Here is a 24,441-nt window from a genome sequence, read left to right on the forward strand (position 1 = left end):
GGGAGCCAGTGAAGCGACTTGAGGAGAGGGGTAGTATGAGTAAAGCGACCCTGGTGGAAGACGAGACGGGCAGCAGAGTTTTGAACCGATTGGAGAGGGGAGAGGTGACTAAGTGGGAGGCCAGCAAGAAGCAGATTGCAGTAGTCTAAACGAGAGGTGACAAGGGTGTGGATGAGGGTTTTGGTAGAGTGCTCGGAAAGAACCTAGAACATAGGTTCTCAACTTGCTTAGCATGTAACTAAGGGGTGTACACATGAGTGGGTCTAACATTTACACCTGTAACTTACAGAATACTGTAAGTTATGCATTAAAATGCTACTTTTAGGCACATGCATTTAAATAAGTGGGAACACCTAAATGCCCACTTATGCTAGTATTCTAAAACTAGTCACTGGTCAAACCAAAAAGTTTGCACCAGCTCCAACTAATTCAGAATTCTACAGCGTGACCACATCACACCCTTCCTGCAAAAACCACACTGCCTACCAGCACCTTATAAGGCTAAATTTAAAACTGTGTTTGATTTTCAAGGTCCTCAGACAAAATGGACCACAGAACTTGAAGGAAAAGTTAGCCTTCTATAGAGTCCTCTATAGTCCTCTCAAGGAGCATGACTATCTGTACCCTCGTCAAAAGAAATTGTACAGTGTGATACCTGCCAAAGATCCTGCTCAGGAGTAGTCCCCACACTATGGAACTTACAACCAGACGGCTACATCTAATTCGAGACTACCTACACTTCAGGAAGCAGGTGAAATGATGGTTCTTCTCCCAAGCCTTTAATACATGTGGTGACTGACCATACACTCACTCTGCACATACACTCACTCTGCATCTTGACTAGCTTGCTGCATGTCCTGTAACTTAGACCAGTTCCTCATATGTTGTTTAATTGTATATAGAATTTGCCTTGAGTTTAGCCTCCCATCTACTTATTCCAATTGACTTTGTACTACCCATCTTGTTCCTGGCTATGTATCTGCATTTGGCTCTTAGCTACATAGTAAGATGTCTCAATGTATTGTAGGAACAGCATTAGCATCATATATATGTTATTCAAATGTTCTAACGTGTGTTTAAGTGTTCCATTGCTAGTATGCTGACACCATATTATATCTATGCTGAACAATATTCAAAGCTATTTAAGCAGGCAGGAGAAGCTCCTGCCTGCTTAAATCAATTGTCACCGCCTAACCCCTAATATTCTGCGACACTAAAGCGGGCAGTACTGCTGAATATCACCTCTGACTGCTGCCAAAAAAGTGGGCAGGTCAGGGGTGTTACAGTAGGCGAAGTTGGGGAGGAGCCCGGTGCTATGTGAGTCCCGGCACTGAATATTTGCTGGCACCTGTATAACATTTTTGTCATATCAATACCCCTAATCCTCCTCCAGGCCCCCCTAAGCTGCCTACTTCCCTCCCCCTCCTCCAGCCCGCCACCATGAACAGGATACCCCCATCGGAACACCCCAACCCCCCACAATCTAGATATATCCCCCATGGTACTATTTCATAGTAACATAGCAACATAGTAGATGACGGCAGAAAAAGACCTGCACGGTCTATCCAGTCTGCCCAACAAGACAACTCATGTGTGCTACTTTTGTGTATACCCTACTTTGATTTGTACCTGTGCTCTTCAAGGCACAGACTGTATAAGTCTGCCCAGCACTAGCCCTGCCTCCCAACCACCAGCCCCACCTCCTAACCACCGGCTCTGGCACAGACCGTATAAGTCTGCCCAGCACTATCCCCGCCTCCCACCACCGGCTCTGGCACAGACTGTATAAGTTTGCCCAGCGCTATCCCTGCCTCCCAACCTCCAGTCCCGCCTCCCACCACTGGCTCTGGCACAGACCGTATAAGTCTGCCCCGTACTATCCCCGCCTCCCAACCTCCAGCCCCGCCTCCCACTACCGGCTCTGCTATCCAATCTCGGTTAAGCTCCTGAGGATCCTTTCCTTCTGAACAGGATTCCTTTATGTTTATCCCACGCATGTTTGAATTCCATTACCGTTTTCATCTCCACCACCTCCCGCGGGAGGGCATTCCAAGCATCCACCACTCTCTCCGTGAAGAAATACTTCCTGACATTTTTCTTGAGTCTGCCCCCCTTCAATCTCATTTCATGTCCTCTTGTTCTACTGCCTTCGTATCTCCGGAAAAGGTTCGTTTGCGGATTAATACCTTTCAAATATTTGAACGTCTGTATCATATCACCCCTGTTTCTCCTTTCCTCCAGGGTATACATGTTCAGGTCAGCAAGTCTCTCCTCATACGTCTTGTTACGCAAATCCTATACCATTCTCGTAGCTTTTCTTTGCACCGCTTCGATTCTTTTTACATCCTTAGCAAGATACGGCCTCCAAAACTGAACACAATACTCCAGATGGGGCCTCACCAACGACTTATACAGGGGCATCAACACTCCCTTTCTTCTCTGGTGATCCATGGGGGTAGGAGCAAAGCCCCCTTCCTCCTGTAGCTGCTAAGTGAAAATGGCTACTGCGTCCTCTTGCAGTAGCTCGTGGTACTTTGTGTAGTGCCATGAGGTACTGCAAGAGATCACGTCAGCCATTTTTACTTAGCAGCCACAAGGGGCAGGAAGAAGGGGGCTTCGCTCCTGCTTTCAATGACCCCCACAGATCACCAGGGAGGAAAGTGTCACGATTGTGACTTTTTCTTGGTTTGTGCTCCTCTCGCCCTCTGGTGGCCAGAACCGGTGGCTGCCATAGACTTTCCAGACTCTCTTTTCAGTCCAGTCCAGATATTTTAGTCCTCTAGTCTTGCTTGGAAGTTTGGCTGCTAGCCTCACCCTTAGCTGCCTTGAGATTGCTGCAGCTGAGCCTCAGCTGCTGATGGGCTTATTATCCACCTGGAAACTTTCTGCTTGGCCTTTGCAAACGCCAAAGGTCCAGGTTAGTGTTTGGTGCTGATAGGAGCACTTCTGTCTTGCTGTGCTGTTAGGAGCACTTCTGCCTGCTTATTTAAGCTTCCCTGCTTTACCCTTCTGGTGCTGATAGGAGCACTTCTGTCTTGCTGTGCTGTAGGAGCACTTCTGCCTTGTCTTGTGTCTTACCTGTATGCCTTGTTCTTGTCTGGGTGCCTGTGGGCACTCCTGTTTTGAACCGTAACCCTGTTTCTGTCAAGCTTGTTCTGTATCCTATTCCGTCTGAGAATCCCGTATCCTCAGTAGTCCCGAACCCTGTGTTAGTCAAGCTTGTTTAGTATCCTGTTGGTCTAGTCTGTCTGCAAGCTAGGTCCAGTAAGTCCTGCCGGCCGCCTGCACCTGGGGGCTCAACCCCTGGGGAATGGTGGTCAAGCGCAGGTGAAGACCGGTTGCTCTGTCCTGCTTTTTCCCTGCCTGCTGCTGTAGTTCCAGTCCTGTGGTTCCAGTTCGGTTGTTCCAGCTTTGCCTGTCTACAGCTTCTCCTGCCTTGCTTGCTTACCCAGTCCTGGTTGAGGGTCTTGCCTATTGCTGCCACTTGTCAACAGCGGTCCAAGGGCTCACGTGGTGCCAGTGTCTGAGAGCCAGAGCCCGTGACATAAAAATAGGCCTGTGGGAGGGAGAGGGGAATATGCTGTGGGGAGGGCTGTTTGAGGGGGGCTGGGGAGTTCAAAAACAAAACAAAATCATTTTGTGGGTCCCAGGTAATATTCAGCCAGGGCCTGCATAACTGTCTTATGCCTGCCCCAGCTGAATATCAGCTAGGATCCTCATAAGCTCTGGCGACCAGGTCATAAAATTAACATCAAACATTCAGTGCCAGTCACTGAGGGGGTCTTTTACTAAAGCTTAGCTTGAGTTATATGCAGCAGGGTCCATAGGAATAAAATAGGCCCTGAAGCAGATAACTCAAGCTAAGATTTAGTAAAAGACCCCCTGAATATCTGGGGCTGATCTAGCTGGTGACAGTAAGAGTTTAAAAACACACTGGCTGCCCTCAGCTGAAAATTGACAGGATGCTATTTGAATGTTCTTCCATGCTGTCTATAATGGTATCATTTATATTGTATTGACATTTATTATATTTCATTATATGATTGTATCTTTCAGATACTGTTCCATGTTAGTCCTACTACTAGTTTCAATTTGCTGTTTCCAAGTTTACCCCATTGATTATAATTGTGCTTATATTTGGTCATTTTACTAGTGTTACGCTGTTAACAAAATTGTAAGTTTTATGCTAAACTGTATCTGCTGTACAGCACCTTGGGTGAATCTCTTCATAAAGGTGATTAATAAATTCCAATAAATAAGAAAATCTGGGTGCACAGATGCTCCATCTTGGCACCCTTTATAGAACTGCCCCCTTAATGCACTTTTATGTCATGTTGAACTTTGGAAACACAATAATACAAGTATTAATAAAAGCTAGCTTGTCCTACTGCACACGGGAAAATTATCCAAGAATCTGATATGACTACATCCCCCACCTATAACTTAGAAGGTGACTTCCCACCGCTGAAAATATTTTTCTGTGGGGGTCTTTTACTAAAGATTAGCTTGAGTTATCTGCAGCAGGGCCCATTTTATTCCTATGGGCCCTGCTACAGATAATGCAAACTAATTTTTAGTAAAAGACCCCCCTGTGTTTCCTGCATTAGAATGCATCTTGGATGTTTGTTCAAGGGCTATTGGATTTCATGCTGTAGAAGTAACTATAAATGGCACTTGGGTTTCTAAGTATTATAAATTTTAATCAAGTTGAGATCACGTTGGGGCAAAAGATGTAGGAGGTACTGGGGTAAGCAGGTGCTGTTTTGTAAAATGGTGCCAGCAGGGTAGTAATGAGTGAGGATCACTCCTACCTTGACTGAACCCAGTCATGTGATGCCTATTTATAGCTTTCAACGAATGTCCCTGCAATTTTCATATTATGGAAGCCCAAGTAACAAAGGAAACAATGGGATCTTTTTACTAAGCTGCAGTAAGCAGTAACAAGTGCAGGTTAAAAGCACTACCGTGGGGTGTGCTCAGATGTCTCTTGGGAGTTTTGGAATCGGCGTTCACTACCCACATGCTAAAAATAGAATTTATTTTTTTAGCAATGGGGGTGTGTCTAGGGGGGCAAAGAGTAGGCGTGTACTGCACTAATCAGTTAGCACAGCTACATCACCATGCGCTAACCAATTAGTGCATAAGATCTTACCACCTACAAAAGAGGTGCCGGTAAGGGATCACACACTAACTGCCCCATGCTAACAGGGAAATTATCAAGTGGTCAGTAACAGGAATAATGGAAAATGGGGCCATATTTTACTGCCGTGCTAAAAGTGGCCTCAGTGTGCATGAAAGATCTGTGCTGTGATAGTGCAGGCCACTTTATTTTTATTACATTTGTACCCTGCGCTTTCCCACTCATGGCAGGCTCAATGCGGCTGACATATTGCATACGGGTACTTATTTGTACCTGGGGCAATGGAGGGTTAAGTGACTTGCCCAGAGTCAAAAGGAGCTGCCTGTGCCTGAAGTGGGAATCAAACTCAGTTCCTCAGGACCAAAGTCCACCACCCTAACCACTAGGCCACTCTTCCACTCCACTTTTTTGTGCGGCTTTGCAAAAGGGCCCCAATGATTGTCCCTGCTGCAAGAAAATTATTTCATGAATTCCTATGTGTACTATGAAGAACAGAAAGGTGGAAAGGAAAAAAGAACCCTGTAAAATATCTAATATTTTATTTAAAATATCTAATATTTTACTAAATATTTCAGTCTGCAGAAGTTTTTTCCCCCCCCATATTAGACTATAATTTTGTCAAACAGCTTTTCAGGGTACTTGGTATGGATCCACAATCATTTCACTTTTCTTGCTGAAAAAGCATGACTAATTTGCTAGACTACAACTCCTGTTTGCAATATTGCTTTTCTTAGTAGAAACAATGGTCAGAGTTCCCTTGCCCAATATTGTCAGGAGGCATAAGCCACATTCTTCAACCTGGTGTAAAAGGTAAAACCTTTTACACCAACATACAAAGCTGTTCTATTACATGGGCACTTTGCAGAGGAGCTCTGGTAAGTCAGTAAATTCAGTAGTGAACAGGGCCATTTTCAAAACTGAAAAACGTCCAACTTTTTGTTTCAAAAAATGGCCATTTGCATTTTTGGAGAAAAAAGAAAACACATGCAAGAAAAAAATTTACAAAAACAAGCCACTGGGATGTACTGGGGGGGGGGGGGGGGGGGGCTGCATTCTTAGTAGAGTGGCCACACACACATCCCAGCAGAGCAGTGGGGCACACTAGGGGGTGCTGCAGTGGACTTCACATAAAAGGTCCCAGGTACACATCTCACTATTACCCCCTTATATTGTATGGTGAGCCCTCTGAACTCCACCAAAAACCTGCTGTAGCCAACTGCAATAGCCCTTATGTCTGTAGGTGTCACCTATATTTGGCCACAGTAGGTTTTTGGTTGGTTCTGGAGAGCTCACACTTTCCACCACAAGTGTACCAGTTAGAGTGGAATATGGACTTGGGTCCCCTTCTCTACAATGCATTGCACTAACCACTAGGCAACTCCAGGGACCTGCTTGCTGTTCTAATAGAACATCTGAAACTGTCATAGAGGTTGGTATATACTGTTTCTTTCACAACTTTGGAGAGTGGGATGGGATCAGTGACCACTGAACCAGTAAGGGAAGTCATGACTTAATCCCTTCAGTGGTCACCTGGCCATTTAGGGCACTTAGTCATGATTGATACAGGTCTAGACCAAAATGTCTTTTAGCTCTGGATGTTTTTGCTTTGTTCCATTATGGCAGAAAAATGTTCAAGTTTTGGGAATGCCCAAATCTTGCCCCTTGTGATCTGCATGCACTGCAGTGAAAAAGTCTCAGTATGAGTTTTGAAAATGGTGATTTGGACATTTTTTGGAGAAAAAAGTCCAAATGCCACTTTATGCCATTTTTGTGACATTTTTCTCTTCCCCTCCAGAAAAGCTGTTGCTTTTTTTGTTTGTTTGTTTCACAGTTTTTTCCCCTTCTCCATGTAAGCCTCTTCATCCTTTTCAGCCAAAATCTGGCTCTCCTCTCCTGAAACACAACCTTTGAATTTCTCTTACTATAGACAACTTTTTCTCACTCTAGTCTCGTCATCTGTGATTAAATAACTAAGATTTTTTTTTAAACCACAGACGGGAATGAGAAACAAATCTTCATAAATACCTATTCTTCCTCTCCTCCTCTCCAAGGCCGCCTTTCCCTCCATAAACAAATTTGTCACACACTTTCACTTCAATTGAGCATCTCTGACATCTGACAATCTTCCAGTGATATGCTGACAATTTCTTAGCAAAGGGATTTCATCAGCTCTGTTCTACATTTTATTTTTCAATAAAATACATCAACCAGGAACTGCAAAAGCTCTCTCTAGCTCATTGTTGCTCTCTCCCTTCCTAATAGTGTATTTTTTTTTTAAATCTCATCCTCCATGCCTAAGGCCCATTTTCCCTGACAACCTGCAGCCTATTTCTTTCCCCTTTTTTGTCTTCCCTTACCCTATTCACTCATCTCCCGCTATCCTGTCATCACTATCAAACTTCATGTCTTAAAATGAGATGAACTCCAATACTTATGGCAATATGTTGAACCTAACTCTGGCAAAAGATCTACAATGCTTAAATATATGCTAGAGTCCAAGTTTACATTATCAAAACACGTTTGACTGTTACTTTACAGCAGACCTCAGCTGTGCAACTTAAAACTAATAAAAGCTTTTGTATAATTTCAAGAATCAAACGTGATTTCATCATTGATTTCTCTGTGTTAATGTTAAACATTTATATTTTATAATTATCTCTCATATAATATCTTTCAAACTTTAAACAAAATCTTATTAATCTTTAGATAAAAAAAACTTAGCTTTGTTGGCTCAGGGGCAAAACAGTCCGACATGGTACATGTTTCGCTTAAAGTTGTTTCAAGGACATACCCCCATTTACTAATCAGCTCCTTCTCTTGCTGACCAGCAATGCTTGAAAAACACCTAAGCAAACAGATTTTACCTTTTTCTTCATGTTCATTCTGCTGGCTATTTAAAAAGCACCATTTGGGTTTTAGATATGCATAAACCAGCATTTAGATGTTTATATTTTACAAAGAACTCCTTTCAAAATCGTTGAACTCTACCACTTATCAAATACAATATTAATTCAAATTCAAAGTGGTAATCTAGCTAGTACTGTGCAACATGCCCTCAAGGGGCAAGAGGGAGACAGACCACCTTATAATTGAAAGAGAAAAACGCCTAGATTTCGACCCAAATCGGGAGATAGACGTTTATCTCACAAAAACGAATAAATCGGTATAATGGAAAGCCGATTTTGGACGTTTTCAACTGCACTCCATCGCGGAAGCGTACAAAGTTGACGGGGGCGTGTCGGAGGCGTGGCGAAGGTGGAACTGGGGCGTGGTTATCGGCCGAGGAGAGATGGGCGCCTTTCGCCGATAATGGACAAAAAGTATGCGTTTGTAGCTAGAATTTAGGACACTTTTCCTGGACCCTGCTTTTTCACGAATAAGGCCCCAAAAAGTGCCCTAAATGACCAGATTACCACCAGAGGGAATCGGGGATGACCTCCCCTGACTCCCCCAGTGGTCACTAACCCCCTCCCACCACACAAAAAAATGATGTTTCACAACTTTTTATTTTCACCCTCAAATGTCATACCCACCTCCCTGGCAGCAGTATGCAGGTCCCTGGAGCAGTTGTTAGGGGGTGCAGTGGACTTCAGGCAGGTGGACCCAGGCCCATCCCCCTCTACCTGTTACAATTGTGCTGCTTAATGCTTAGTCGTCCAACCCCCCAAACCTACTGTACCCACATGTAGGTGCTCTCCTTCACCCCTTGGGGCTATAGTAATGGTGTAGACTTGTGGGCAGTGGGTTTTGAGGGGGATTTGGGGGGCTCAACACACAAGGGAAGGGTGCTATGCACCTGGGAGCTCTTTTACCTTTTTTTTGTTTTTGTAAAAGTGCCCCCTAGGGTGCCCGGTTGGTGTCCTGGCATGTGAGGGGGACCAGTGCACGATGACTCCTGGCCCCTCCCACGAACAAATGCCTTGGATTTATTCGTTTTTGAGCTGGGCGCTTTCATTTTCCATTATCGCTGAAAAACAAAAACACCCAGCTCACAAATTGTCGAATAAAACATGGACGTCTATTTTTTTTTGAAATTACGGTTCGGTCCGCCCCTTCACGGACCCGTTCTCGGAGATAAACGCCCATGGAGATAGACGTTTTCGTTCAATTATGCCCCTCAGAGTGATTTCTGAGAGATGAGATCACTTTGCCGTGAGAAAATGCCTCTGTACGTCAGCGGTCTGAGTGTCTTTACTTTACAGACTCGCTGAGCTGACTCTTCATAGGCACAAAAACTCATGTTTTTATGGTAACTGAATTCTCATTACCCTTTCTCCGCTCAACTTTTCTAGAGGTTTTGGAAATTATCATCTCTGCCTATGGGGAAAGCACTAGTACCTGATGGGGTTCTACCACAATTTTATAAAACTGTTCTGACTCTTCTGTCTCTCATCTTAACACAGATTTTAAATGGGGTAATGCAGTTTGGCAGAATTCCACCAAACTTTCAGCAGGCCATAATTACTGTTCTCCCAAAACGAGGCAAAGATTATTCACTTTGTGGGTCTTACAGGCCCACTTCATTCCTTGACACCAATGCTAAAATACTAGTGAAAATATTTGCCTAGTACTTAAAATATTTTCTACCAGCTGAGATACATAAGAACCAGGTGAAATTGTGGTTCTTATTTCATGTATTGGAATACATAAATTGCGGCCCACAGTTTTAAATGTTATAAAACCTTTACAAACTCAGTCAACTGCCAGAATAAGAATTAATCATATTCTCAAAGATGAATTCTCTTTGAAAGGGGTACAAGGCAGGATTGTCCACCCTCTCCTCTTATTTGTTTTAGCCTTTTGCTCTGTTGTTAAGAAAACAAGTTGACTGGAGTGGAGGTGGGTAATACCTGCCATAAAAAGCCATTATCTGTAGATGACACATTATTGTAAAAACAAATCTGGAAATGCACTCCATGAGTTTACATGGTTATGTAAAAATTATAGCTTTTTCTCTGGGTATCAGCTCAATGAGACAAAGTCTAAAATACTTCCATTAAATATTCTGCTGTCACTGATGTATACCTTGAAGCCACAATTTCCATTTGTCAGGCAGCCCAATGGTATATAATACTTAATTGTAATGCTGTCACCCCATGTTTCTTTCTTATATAGAATTTATTACCCATCTATCATGTAGAAGCTAAAGGCAAATCTTGACAGATGGAAATTCCTAGCAAAATCTATTAAAACTAGAATTTATTTTATTAAAATAAATGTTGCTCTATTACTTGGAAAAATCTACTTAAATAAAATAAAGAATTTTGGGAGACCACGTGATGCACTGAGAGAGTGAGACGCAGACTTCATGCTCTCTGAGGCCCCGGCGCTCCAAAACATTATAAAACAGAGCAAAATCAATGAACCGCCTTCAGAAAACACTTGAAGGATGGACAAATATATAGAAGTCAAACCTGGCACGATGGTAGGCAAAGGAACAAAGAAAGAGAAGGAGAAAAATAAAAAGTGCGCTGCTGAGAATGGGACAGAAGAAAAGATGGCACCAAATGGTCTATGCTTCTCGAACGAACAAGTAACTCAGCTAACAATGGTGATTGAAAAAGCACTGGAACCCAAATTCACGCGTTTGATAGACCAAATTTCACAATTTGAAACGTTGCAAGAGGATATGACAAGGAGAACAGGAGAACAGAGGGTCTCGGTGCTGGAAGACGCAGCTCCTTCGACGTCAGAGGCCCTGGACAAAATGCAGGCACAGGTGAAGGAATTGTTCGCCAAAGTAGATTACCTGGAGATCCGTTCTAGACGGGCCAATTTGAGGATAGTGGGCCTACCATTGACGCTGGGAGAGAGGCACTTGATATCCAGGTTATTGAGTTGGCTGGCTGAACAGTATGCGCTATCAGACCGCGCGGGTCCCCTGTGCCTGGAACGAGCGCACCGCATGGGAAGAGTGCAAGAGGGCCGCCAGACTCCCCAAGTGGTCATAATAAAAATACACAACTACACGCACAAAGAGGAGATTTTAAGAGGATTCGGACTGAAAAGAGATACGACACAGTTTGAAGGACACAGTATAAAATTTTTTCAAGACTACTCGCCGTCTCTACAAGAGTGAAGAAGGCTATTCACCCCGCTTTGTAAACAACTACATGAGAAAAATATTAAATTCCTTTTCTTCTACCCTGCGGTTCTCAAGGTGCACTATAATGGCAGCTGACAAGCTTTCAACTCTGTGGAGAAAGCCCAGGACTTTATAGTGGGACTTGCCCCAGAGTCACGGAGCAGCCCTTCAGGAGACTGAGATAAATAAACGGAGTAACCGTTAACAATCGTTGCAAAAGTGGAAAATTATGGGAAAGATTTTTGCATAGGGGTTACCCTGCCAAAGCAATCAAGAATACTTATTTGAGGGCAAAATATGCCCTACGAGAATTGCTTTTACAATATTCGAATAGGGAAATAGTTTATCGTAGGGGTAAATCCATTGGTGAAATGTTATCTTATAAATGAGTAGAATATTTACATAATCAGGAAGATCTCATTGGCCATCGTCAATGTGGTAAGTGCCAATGGTGTACACTGACTATTCAAGGCATTGACTGGCAGGTGCCTGGCAATATGCGGTGTTTCACTGCACGACACAATACCAATTGCAACACTAGCAATGTGATTTATATGATATGATGCCCTTGCCAATTAATATATGTGGGCAAATCTACAAGACCGGTACAAAATCGATTAAACGAACACAAATCAAGAATTCACAAGGCTACTATAACAGCCCCCATTGTAAGCCATTGGCTAGTTAAGCAACATGACTGGTCAGACATAAAATGGCATGTCATTGATTATATCCAACTGGGGAGAGAGGGTGGTGATGTTGACAGCTTGCTCAACTATAAAGAGCAATGGTAGATTTACACCATGACCCCTGGTGGCTTAAATCTAGAAATTGATTGTGTAGTAGCAATGTAATAAGACGTGATGATGTTGTGGGGTGGAGTTACAATCTTTTGTCGCCCTGAGCCTGGAAATGTTATAAAAACGTAGCATTACGCATAGGTGAAACAAGCACAAAGATGGCAGACACCGATGCAATGCTACATATTTGAGTTATGTGATTTGTTTAGAAATGTTTTCTGACCAATAATAGCAATTTAAGTAGGCTGATTGTATGCTTTATTCTCTAGTTGAATATCGGACCACACCCTGAGGCAGCGAATTGCGAAACATGCCGCATGTAGGTGGAGGTGTCTGTGTTCTGCGTTTTATGGAATGTTTGTTGGGAGATTTGCAAGCAATAAGAATTAAAGCTGTAAAGATGTTTTAAAGCATGAAGATATAAGTTTAAAAGAATTTTCTACACACAAAGAATAAAGTTTCATATGGTTTGAATACAAAAAGAAATTTTGGATTGAATGTAGTTATAAAATGACTCAATGATTGAACAGCTGGGTTTAAGATCATTTATATATAGAGTTACTTTTGCTGCCTGTTAGACCAACTAAAGGAGATTAAGCGTATTCTATAAGCAGTTCCTAGATTTAGGCATGATATATAGAAAACGATTAGTTTATCTCCAAGAGCCTAAAACTACGCCCCTCCATTTTCACCAATGAAAATGTGGTATAAATCCCTGTGCACAAATTTACACGCACTGGGCCATATTCTATAACTATACTCATAAATATCAGAATGCCCATTTCCCCACCCCTTTCGAACTGCGTGCAATAAAATTTAGGCACAGTTGTGTGAGTAAATTTTAATTATTGCCAATTAGTGCTCAATATTGCTTCTTAACTGCTGTTATCAATGCTGATTAGCTTAAGCCAATTAAGTTACACACGTTGTTACAGAATACTGTCAGTACTGGAATTAGGGGTAGGCAAACAGGGCATTTGCCCTGGGCCCCCAAAAAGTTGAAAGAGGGACCAGCCTACAAGCAAGCTTTGGGGCCGTCTCCCTAGAGTCTGCCTTGGGCCCCATCACGTCTAACCCTGGCCCTGAGGATACACCTAAATATGGCGCGGATCACTAGGTGTGCTATACAGAATCTGGCAGTAAGTGCTAAGAAGCCCATTGTATACCTATAGGCTTCTTAGAACGTGCTAAGCTTTAGTAAAAGGGCCCCTTAATGACTTAGATGAATCTCTCTTTCTTTTTCCCTTCCTGTCCTTCTGTTTTCTCTAACTAGCAGATGACAACCCCCTCTAATAATAGAGCACACAGTATCAATTCTGGTTTAGGTAAGTCAAAGCGCACACGCTAAGTTGCTGTTCTTCGGGTTGAGTTTATTTTATTGGGTTATGTTGCTTTAAGTTCATATTTACATAATATTATAGACAGCCACTCTGATGGATTGTCAAGGGAAGGTGGATGGTAATTCTCTGAAAAGAGTTTCTCTCTCGTGTGTTTTATCATTTTCATTTTATACTGGGGATAATAGGTGGGGAGATGTACACCAAAGTTAGAAAACATAAGTGAGTAGAGGCTGTGGGTCATAGTGTATTCTCTATTTTCGTTTGTTATTGGTGCTGGATAATTTATGAGTGACCCAAACTGAGAACTTTGATTGTTTTGATCTTGCCACTATACAGATTTTTCCTGCTCTTAATGTGTTGCTTTGGCTGTGAGGGGCATTTTCAATATGATGTCTAAATCTGATTTTGGACATTTTGTGAAAAACATCCAAAATTCCAGTAGCAAACATGGCCACTTTAAAACCAGAAAAATGCCCAGCTTTTTGTTTCGAAAATGGTCATTTGCTAGATGTTTCTGTGCTCAGTGCATCTATCTTTTAGGGCCATTTTTGGAAAAAAAAAAGTACAAGGGAAAAACGCACAAAAACAAGCCAGTGGGATGTATGTGGGGCCAGCATTCTTAGTAGACTGGCCATACAGACATCCCAGCAGAGCAGTGGGGCAGCCTAGGGGGTGCTGCAGTGACTTCACATAAAAGGTCCCAGGTACAAATCTCACCATTAGCCCTCCAAAACCCAATAAAAACCTAATATACTCAATTGTACACCACTACAATGGCCCATTTGCCTGCAAGTGTCACCTATCTGTTGGTATTTAGTGTTTTATGGAGGGATCACACATTCCACCAGAAGTGTACCAGTAAGAATGGGATATGTGCCTGGGTCCTCTTCTCTATAGTCCACTGCACTGACAACTTGGCTACTCCAGAGATCTGCTTGCTGCTCTAATAGGATTGACCATAACATCTGAAGATGCCACAGAAGCCGGTATGCACAGTTTCTTTCACATCTTTGGGGGGTGGGAGGGGGGTCAATGACCACTGGGGGAGTAAGGGAGGTCATGCCTTAATCACTTCAGTGGTCCTCTTGTCATTTAGGGCATCTTTTTGTGACTTGGGTGTGACTGAAATGGGTATCGACCAAAACATATCATTTTGCTTTGTTCCATTATGGCAGAAAAGCGTCCAAGTTTTGGGAATGCCCAAATCCCACCCCCAACATGACCCCTTGTGATTTGGACAGAAAACCATCTGAAATCTGAGTTTTGAAAATCACGATTTGGATGTTTTTGGAGAATAACTAGTGAAACTTGAGATGCCCCAACCTGGATGTCTTTGATTTGAATATCCTTTCTAAAATGCCATTCTATAAATTATACATGCATTTTCATCAGCCAACCCTGAGCTTTTGTAATAGTATATACTTAACTGTTCTTATAAACAGCAATGATGCTCAATTTTACATATTCAGGTAAATTTTCACCCTACAAAAACAATAAGCAGTGCCTGCAGAAAGAGGTAGGAAATGATCAGGCTTCTCATATGATATGGGCACATTCATATCTTCACCAACATCTGCAGCCCTATAGGTAAGCTGAGATTTTAAACAGGGGAAAATAAGAATTGTTTTATATAAAGTAACACATGTAATGTATACTAACTGTGCTATGGAAAAGCTTTCTGTGCAAGACTAAAATGAATGTAGTGGTCTGTCTTTTTTTTTGGGTGGGGGGGGGGGGGGGGGGAGTTAGTAGAAAACATTACATGAAGGCTACCCGGCCTGACACCTCAGAGTGACAAGACAAGAAAGAAAGTCCATTAGTCTAAGGGAACATCTTTTCAAAGCTGAGCAGAAACAGTGCTGAAAACAAGAAGACAGGGCACTTTTCTATAATAGCCAATTAGTGTCTAGTTTTTACAAGCCGGTTATGTAGTGCTGTGGGGGCTTTCCTTCAACTCTTTTCTAACTAGCTATGTCACCAATATGCTCATTTTAATTCCTTTCCAGAGCTGAGAAATGAATTAGTTCCTGTTTGTACCTGTGGTTTTTCTTTCTGCCTATGGGCTGTCATGAAACTGTCTGTGCTTTCACACTGCATGTCAATCACCATTATGAGATGTAAAGCAGAATAACTAAAAGAAGACTTTAAAAATCTTTGAAAAGCAAACAGAGACAGAAGGATGGCTGTCTCTGTGTAAATATATGAATTATTCAGCAGGTTCATATCCTGGTCTACTGTCAATTGCGTAAACCTGCTCAGATATTTTAAAGGTAAAGTCTTAGAATCTACAAAGCACTAACAAATCTGTTCAATTCATTTCAGCTCTCTCAAATGTACTGATGTTATAATACCATATTTAGCAAAACTATCTGATACAGGCTGCTTCACTTGTATGGTAAGCCCATGCTATTGTTAATGCAACCTCTTTGAGGGTTCAGTCAATCAACCAGATTAAAAATAATGGGACAGTAGAAATTAATGCATGAATCAACTTGTATTGAAAATAAGGGTTGTTACTGAGCTTTAGTGAACCAGGGAGCGTAATGAAATAGGAACAAGAAGGTGGCCATTTTAATTTCCAAGGCACTTGAGTTGCTATGATGCATTGCAGTTAATAATAATGCTATTCTGTACAGTACAAGTAGAGGCATGCAAGAATATTCTGTAAACTCAATATAACAAGGGACCACTTACAACACCATCAGGAGACAGACCTTGGGATTTTGTTTTTTGCTTTATATTATATTGTAGACCCTGTAAAACCCAGATTTACTTATGATGTGGTCAAATATCTTGGACCCCAATATCCACAATATATTGGGTCTACAGTGTATCAGATACAGGAAGTGAAAATATCATATATTAGTTCTTTCAATTCAGTGGTTCTCACACTGCTCCAACAGGCTCCTTAACCAATTTTATTTGCATAACAAAACACGCATATATTATCCTGTTTGTTATATGCAAATCTGACTCATTTAAAATCGTTATTATGAGTTTTCTTTACCTTCCAACTACCTGCAGCAAGATTCTGAAGTGCCCCTGCTGCTCCCTCTAGTGTGTCTGGGTTGGAGCACTCAGACAGAAGTGTGAGGTAGGGTTTAACTATTGAAGGGTGCCACAACATCTGGATTCCTTTTGGTGGATCTGTGCAGTCTGGAAGAGGTCCCACTCCATCCCACTGTTTGAAAAAAGGAAAAGAAAAACCCAGAAAGTTACAAAGACATAATAAAAAAATCTCAATAGAATTAAACTATTGTAATCAGTTAAAGTAGTAATATTAGTACTTATAATAGTTTGGAAATGACGATGAAAACCTCCTCTTAGCTTTCTCTCCCATGTGAATTTAAATTCTTGGGGGAAGGGGAGTGTACAGTATATAGAACATTCTACTTTTCAGATCTGTCTTGTTCAAAGTTAACATCTCAAAAAAAGGGTTTCAAGGCAGCAAATTTTGTCCAGAAAGTGTCCCCTTCAGGATAGAACCATGTCTAGAAACTTAGGGATCCAAACCACCTCCTACTAGGGCACTGAAATACATCTCAATATTTAAAGTTGGCAAAGAGGAAGCTAGTGTAGTGTCATACACCAAAGCATTGCTAGAATTGAAAGACAGAAGCATTATAAGTAACACTGTATACTCACATGAATTAAATAAAAATCAGCAGTTTTATTAGGCATGCTGATTTTATTTTACAAAGACTGATACTATTTTCATTTATAAAAAGGGCAAGTACTATTAGGGCTTCAGATCTACTGAGTCTGTTAAGAAGATTTTGATTACAGCCCTCTGTTATGACTTCCATAAGAATTTTCTTAAACTTACAGTGCTGTCTTAAAAGGCAAGGTTGTGAATGTTTTGCAAAGTGTATTATTTTTAGTAACTGCAACATCAGAAGTAGCTAAAAAGAAAAGCACACATAGCATCAGTAACCAGCTATTACAGATAGAGATGGGTAGAATGACTTCCAGTCCTAGAGCTACAGTGCTCATGGGCACCATTTGCTTTTTGATTTGAAATATGTCTCTGGATTTTGATCTGTGATCGATTTTCTTTATGTTTATGCTTGCCTCAGTCTCCTTGTATCTGTGCAACTCGTTTGACTTTAGTGGATTCTTGTATGTATTTAGAGGTCCAGTTTGACTATATATTGTCATTTGATGCTCAGACATCTTCAGTGATTAAATCTGCATTTTTAGCCCTCCAATACATCCACTCTGTTAGACCTTACACAGATGACATTGTATAGATCAAAGGCCTATGGGGGAGAGAATGGAGGGCCTCACATAATGGCAGTGAGGCCACCTAAAACTGTCTCAAAATCCCTTAGGTTCTCTGCTCTTTTATTAAGAATGCATTAAGTCATAGATCAACTGGGTACATCACAAACCATGGGACACAAACTTTGAAAAATCATTGGCTAGATTATATTCTGCTTACATCTGCAGGTTCAGGGTATTTTCCAAAACTGCTAGTGGTTCCAGTAAAAATCTAACATTTATAGGAATGAGGAACTATCATACATTATTCCATGCACCATCTGTATGCTCAGACACCTGCATGCATCGCATTCACTTCCCTGTTCTCTTCCAAACTTGTTTATGTCTAATAAAAGTTTCCTGCATCTGGTAAATGTAGTAAATTTCCATCTTATTTACTATACTAACATTTAACCTCTAATATTCCTCTTTATGACGAGGGGGGGGCATTATTTTCATATATAACCTTAATATCATCAACATCTCCTGTGGTACTTTACTATTTGCCTTTGTCATTTCCTGTATTGACTACTGTAACATTGTTTATGCAGAAATTACTACTTCCTCACTGAAATGTTTTCAAATAGTACAGAATTCTACAGTTTGTCTTTTATCCTATGCTCAGTGTTTTGACCATGTCATGCATCTTTTGTTCCATCATCACTGGCTTCCAGTTTCATACTGCATTAAACATAAAATCCTGACACTATCTCAAAGTCTTACATACAAATACCCCCTCTTACCTCTATTCACAGATCATGTCATACACTTCTCAAGCTCTCCATTCCCATCAGAAACATCACCTTGTCATTTCCTTTGTCTACAAGTCTAAACTTGAATCGACAAGGCAAACTGCTTATTACTGCATTGCGCTTTCACTATGGAATGATCTCCCATTGTCTCTCCAGGCAGGGCCCTTATATCTTGAATTCAGAAATGCATTAAAGACCCATCGTCACTCAAGCCTTCCCCAGGAATGGCGGGATGCTTGTAGTTTGTGAGTGTTCTTGGTGGACTCTTTCTTCTCTCTTCCCTATATTTTATGCTTTCTCTGATTTCCTCTATCCTATCTATTTTGAAGTTCCCTTCTGTTTCAATTTTGAGGGTTGATTTATCAAATACCTACTGGTTAGTGCAGCAGCCTGAGAACCTGAGGAACCAGGTTCGATTCCCATTGCAGCTCCTTGTTACTCTGGGCAAGTTGCTTAATCCTGCCCCAGGTACAAAATAAGTACCTGTATATAATATGTAAACTGCTTTGATTGTAACCACAGAAAGGTGGTATATCAAATCCCGTCCCCTTTCCCTTTACATAATAAACATAAATATGAATTTTTCCCTTAAAAATAACAACTTTCAAAAATCAATTCCAGTTCAGATTCATTTTCTCATGGACATCCTGATCATTGTATCACTCTATCCATCATTAATTCAAACATTTATTTACAAAATAAATCTGTAGGAGAGGTTACAGGAAAAAAAAGTTACGGTGTTAAAAATGATTGTGCTGGGCATGAATTCTTTTTTTATCTATCCACTAAATAAGCTTCTCATTAGAGATGTATTTAGAATGAAAGAATTATAATTAGACCTTACGATTTTATGCAAAAATTAAAATGCTGCATCCAGGATAAACATCAGAAAAACAACACTTCCCCTAGTGCCCTGTTACCCCTCCCCTGGCTTGTCTGGCATTTTCCACTCAGTTTTTATGCCTTTTCTGTACTGACAAATCCTAATGGACAGAAAGGTATTTAGTTGATTCCACTATATGGTACCCAATAACAGTATATGTGATGCAAAAACACTGTTAAGAAATTTTTGTACCCTCAAAAAAACCCCTTAATTAGTTGGAAAATAAACACAAATTTACAAACAGCTAGGAATGGAAGCTCTAATTATAATCTGTCTCCTGCAGAACACTGTGAGTAGATAGATGCCAAGGCAAAGGTTGTAATTTCTGCAGCAGACATTCCAAGTTTCTGCAGCAATTATGTTATAAATTTGCATAAAGTCTTATACTACTTGACATGTCAACAAAGATACATTTTATTTAAAGCATTTTATTTTCTGCTTAAAAAATAATTAAACTGTTTAGAACCAATACAGAATTTGTCATGTTCATGGAAACTAGGAAGACTGGACAGTGCTAGAAGAGAAATTGAGATAGATACAGACTATAACTGGAACAGGGGAGACAGCTATTAATATGGCTGGCCAGCTGAGAGATGGTTAGAAACAGGCATAGGCAGGGGTTCAAAGTGATGTCCCCAGGAATAGGTAGCAGGAAGGAGCCAGGTGAACGCTGGGTGCCAGCAAATGATAAATAACATAATAATGAACTGTTTTGCATGCATGAATAATACAGTTTACATTAAGCTTCACAAACTGTGTTACTCATAGAAAGTTAACAACCCCTCCAGAGGTGTTTCCCTGGGAAGCATCAGCCAGCTAACATGCAGCCTGATACTACATGGGAGCAAATCAATTAAGCAATGTTCACTAAAGTAATCAGAATTGTATTCAACTGCTACAACTTCTGTCAGCAGCCAGGAGGCCAAAAACTTCCCCTGACATTAGGATCAAAGGCAATCCTCCTAGGTCATCACAGGACTCTATAAAGGTAAATTACAATCCAGAAAAAGGAAAAACTTTTGCAGTATAGCTCCTAGGAGATCCCTCTCCAGAACAAACAATGTCTATCGGAAAGCATCTCTGTAGCCATGATGTTGCCGCTTCAGGTGTGTCAAAATTATGCACCATGCCATTATACCATAGGCAAAGGCAAACTGGGTATAGAACTGCAAATTGCAGCTTTCTAGCAACCAGTCTGGAACACACCAAGGTATATTCCTTGTGCAAAGCCACCACTCAAGATGAATAATCTTGTGCCAATCTGATCCTTTTTTGCTGGTGAGTCCTCAGCAGTGTCACTTTATGTGTAAAGTTCAGGACATGTACAGTGACAACATTGGGCCTTTGCTGTCCCTCCATCTTTGGCCTGAGGCATAGTGCATTGCTGTCCCACTGGTACTGCAGTTGGGAGCCACTCCTCCAGAAAACCCAGCAGTTCAGGTTCTTTTTAAAAAAAAATCTTTATTATTAGAAGAAAGGACATTTAACATTTAACATCACATCAGGAGCGTAAGCTGACACATGTAGTCAATGTATTCACAGTATTTACAGGTTAGTACCGGCTGCTAGATATTGGAAATAGTTGGCTTCATTAAGTTCAGGTTCTAATATAGTTTCTTACAACCCTATTCTCCAGGTTGTGTAATGTGGTGGGGCATAATTGAAAGGGATGTCCAAGTTTTGCTGAGGACATCCTCGCAAAACATCCCGATGGAGGGGCGGAGAAACCCGTATTATCGAAACAAGATGGACGCCCATCTTTTGTTTTGATAATACGGTCGGGACGCCCAAATCTTAACATTTAGGTCGTCCCTAGAGGTGGTCGTCCTTAGACTTGGTCGTTTCTGATTTTCGGCGATAATGGAAACCAAAGATGACCAAATGCAAGCCCTTTGGTCATGGGAGGAGCCAGCATTCGTAGTGCACTGGTCCCCCTGACATGCCAGGACACCAACCGGGCACCCTAGGGGGCACTGCAGTGGACTTCAGAAATTGCTCCCAGGTACATAGCTCCCTTACCTTGTGTGCTGAGCCCCCCAAAACCCACTACCTACAACTGTACACCACTACCATAGCTCTTATGGGTGAAGGGGGCACCTAGATGTGGGTACAGTGAGTTTGTGGTGGGTTTTGGAGGGCTCACATTTACCACCACAAGTGTAACAGGTGGGGGGGGGGGGGGGGGGGAGGTGAGCCTGGGCCCGCCTGCCTGAAGTGCACTGCACCCATTAAAACTGCTCCAGGGACCTGCATACTGCTGTGATGGAGCTGAGTATGACATTTGAGGCTGGCATAGAGGCTGCAACAAAATATTTTTAAAGATGTTTTTTGTGGGTGGGAGGGGGTTAGTGACCACTGGGGGAGTAAGGGGAGGTCATCTCTGATTCTCTCCGGTGGTCATCTGGTCAGTTCGGGCACCTTTTTGTGCCTTGGTTGTAAGAAAAACAGGATCAGGTAAAGTCTTTCAAGTGCTCGTCAGGGACGCCCTTTTTTTTCCATTATGGGTCGAGGATGCCCATATGTTAGGCACGCCCAAGTCCCGCCTTCGCTATGCCTCCGACACGCCCCTGTGAACTTTTGTCGTCCCCGCGATGGAACGCAGTTGGGGGCACCCAAAATCAGCTTTCGATTATACCGATCTGGGCAACCCTGGGAAAAGGACGCCCATCTTCCGATTTGTGTCAAAAGATGGGCGTCCTTCTCTTTCGAAAGTAAGCCTGATAAGCTCATGGCATCCCACTGTTTCCTGCAATGTTTGCAAGTGCTGGTGAATGATTTTAAGGTGGTCTTCCACGTTGGCTACCTGGCGCGCCAGCTCTGTTGTCCAGGCCATTTATTTATTGACAGTTTGTGTGTCTGCATTGGCTCAGATAGCTGATCAAACAGACCCTTGAGGGCCTGTATCACTGCCATCTTGCTCTCTGTAAGCGTTATTCTATAAAGGGCAAGTGATTTATATAGAATAGTGTTTAGCGCAGATCTTGCACCAGACTTATACCTGGTGAAATCTGGTAAAAATGTCAGTGCCCAAGTTAGGCACAGTTGGGCAGTATTCTGTACTTCTATGCGCAACATTTCAGAACACCCCTGACATGCCCATGGCCCCTTTTGAGATTCATGGCATGGGAGCTAGGTGTTGTACCTTATAGAACAGAATTGGTTGTCAGCACCCAATTATTGATGGTTCACACGCATCTTGGAAGTGCACCATATACAGAATCTGAGGATTACTGTACATCCTTTAATTATTTATTCTCCAAACACATCACCTGAAAAGTCTTCCTCTTTGGCCTTCTGTCTTACTCATTAAGACAGTAAATTTCACCTTCTGGAGTGGAACATCCTATATTGGCTAAGCCAGGCCTGGTCTGAGTACCATGGCCACAACATATATTCTTGTGTAGCACAAATGTTTACAGCCACTCTATGCCCATACCACCATCACCCTACCAAATTTTATTAGCAATACTTTCCCTAAAGAAATGACAGTGACTAGAATGTCACTTTTTCATTTATATTGCATACAGAAAAAATGAAGACCTGCCAAGAACTTGCACACCTACACAGATGATCTTGTATTAATTATTACGTGTGTAGGAATCATCAAACATGTCAGAGTGTTTCCAACACCTTAGAAACGCAAATGAAACTACTCAAGACAAAGACAACATACCCAGTAGATCTAAATTATAAGATGTAGCATAGTTTGAAAACCCACAGAATTCTGATATCCTGAAATTTGCTAATGAGATCTGTTCTATCAGTAATTTCTACAACTAAAGATTCATTTTACAGGAGAGGGGTCAACACACGCCATTCATATAGTTGGCTATATGGAAATGCTTTCTGGGGAATAGAGTTAAATATAATCAGAAGAAGAACTCAACCTTTTCACTATGAATTCTGAGATTAAGTCATCAGAAACACTCTCACCATCATCTGCATGACAGACACAATTGATCTTGCTGAATCTCATATTCCCATATCAGTTTCAGAGACGCCAGGGGTAGCCCATTCCAAAGACGGAGATTTACCAGAGCAATGCTGGAGATTGAAAGCCAATGAGTGAGGTTTTTCTCACAGGTCCCAGGGTCTGATTGGTCTTTGAGGGGTTCTTATTTAGTTACTTTTCCCTCTGCCTGAGGCTCAAGGAACTGGAGACTTTGTTTGCTCTCTGTATCCCTATCCTCTCCCCATGTTCAGCATCTCCCCTCTCTGTGTCCCTATCCTCTTCCCAGGTTCAGCATATCCCCTCTCTGTGTCCCTATCTTCCCCCATCCAGCATCTCACTTCTGTGTCCTTATCCCTTCTCCTATGTTCAGCATTGCCCCTCTGTATCCCTATCTCCCCATATCCATCATCAGATAATTAATTATAACATTTTAACATATTAGGAATAATTGTGTGTTTGTCAATGACTTTGCCACTATGCTTTGAAGTGTCTGCAGACACTCCACAGCACTGCAATATGTTAGGGGGAGTGCGGAAGTATGATCATGTGAAATCTTTATTGGTTCATTTTCATCAGCCACCAGCTGGTTATAGGATAATGTTTTTAATCCTAGGCCTTATACGAATGGGGTTCTGCTATGGCTCATCTAGTTTCTACCAGTTAGGGCAGGATAATTAGTTGCCCTTTAAAATACAGAAATAATAAGGACTACAGCTCCCAGGAGGCTACATGCTGAACCTAGAGAGAATGAGACAGAGGAGGAACAAGAAATAAGCAGGTGGATTCATTTCATTAAAGATAGCAGCTGTAAGCTAAAGAGGGCGGTGAAAGCCTCAGCCCTGCTACCCTGAAGCCAGTGTTACGACACTGAAGGAGGATATGGTCTCCTTGTTGCAAAAACCCTGGCAGCCATTAGAGCCAGAAGCAGCTTTGAACCAAATGGTAGTACAGCTGGGATTCCCCAACCTTGTTGTCCAGAATTCTGACTAAACTAAGCTCTTTTTTTCTTTTAAATTAAGCCTTTTTCTTGTTTCAATTTTTTCTTTCTTTTGAATGTGCTTGTGAGGAAGAGTAGTAAGGCGTGTAGCCTGCTACTAACTGGTGGGCCCGAGACAGAGGAAAGGCTATCAGTCTACTCTAAATGCACTTTCACTGGTACTCTTGTTTGGTGGAAGATTGCTATGAAAGAAAGGAAGATTTACAAATCTGGATTTTTGCTTTATGGAATT

At 41.8% G+C, this 24,441-nt stretch overlaps 1 protein-coding gene across 1 annotated transcript in view; it reads right to left on the reverse strand.

Moving 5' to 3' along the window:
- CTNND2 (catenin delta 2) overlaps window positions 1-24,441 on the reverse strand; it is a 1,428,722-nt gene that overhangs the window by 199,237 nt on the left and 1,205,044 nt on the right. The window contains exon 14 of the mRNA XM_030219657.1: window positions 16,373-16,546. Within this exon, the coding sequence (XP_030075517.1) occupies window positions 16,373-16,546 (174 nt within the window). The remainder of the gene's footprint in view (window positions 1-16,372; window positions 16,547-24,441) is intronic.

The sequence above is a fragment of the Microcaecilia unicolor genome, chromosome 1, assembly GCF_901765095.1.
Source record: "Microcaecilia unicolor chromosome 1, aMicUni1.1, whole genome shotgun sequence".
NCBI classification, from domain to species: domain Eukaryota; kingdom Metazoa; phylum Chordata; class Amphibia; order Gymnophiona; family Siphonopidae; genus Microcaecilia; species Microcaecilia unicolor.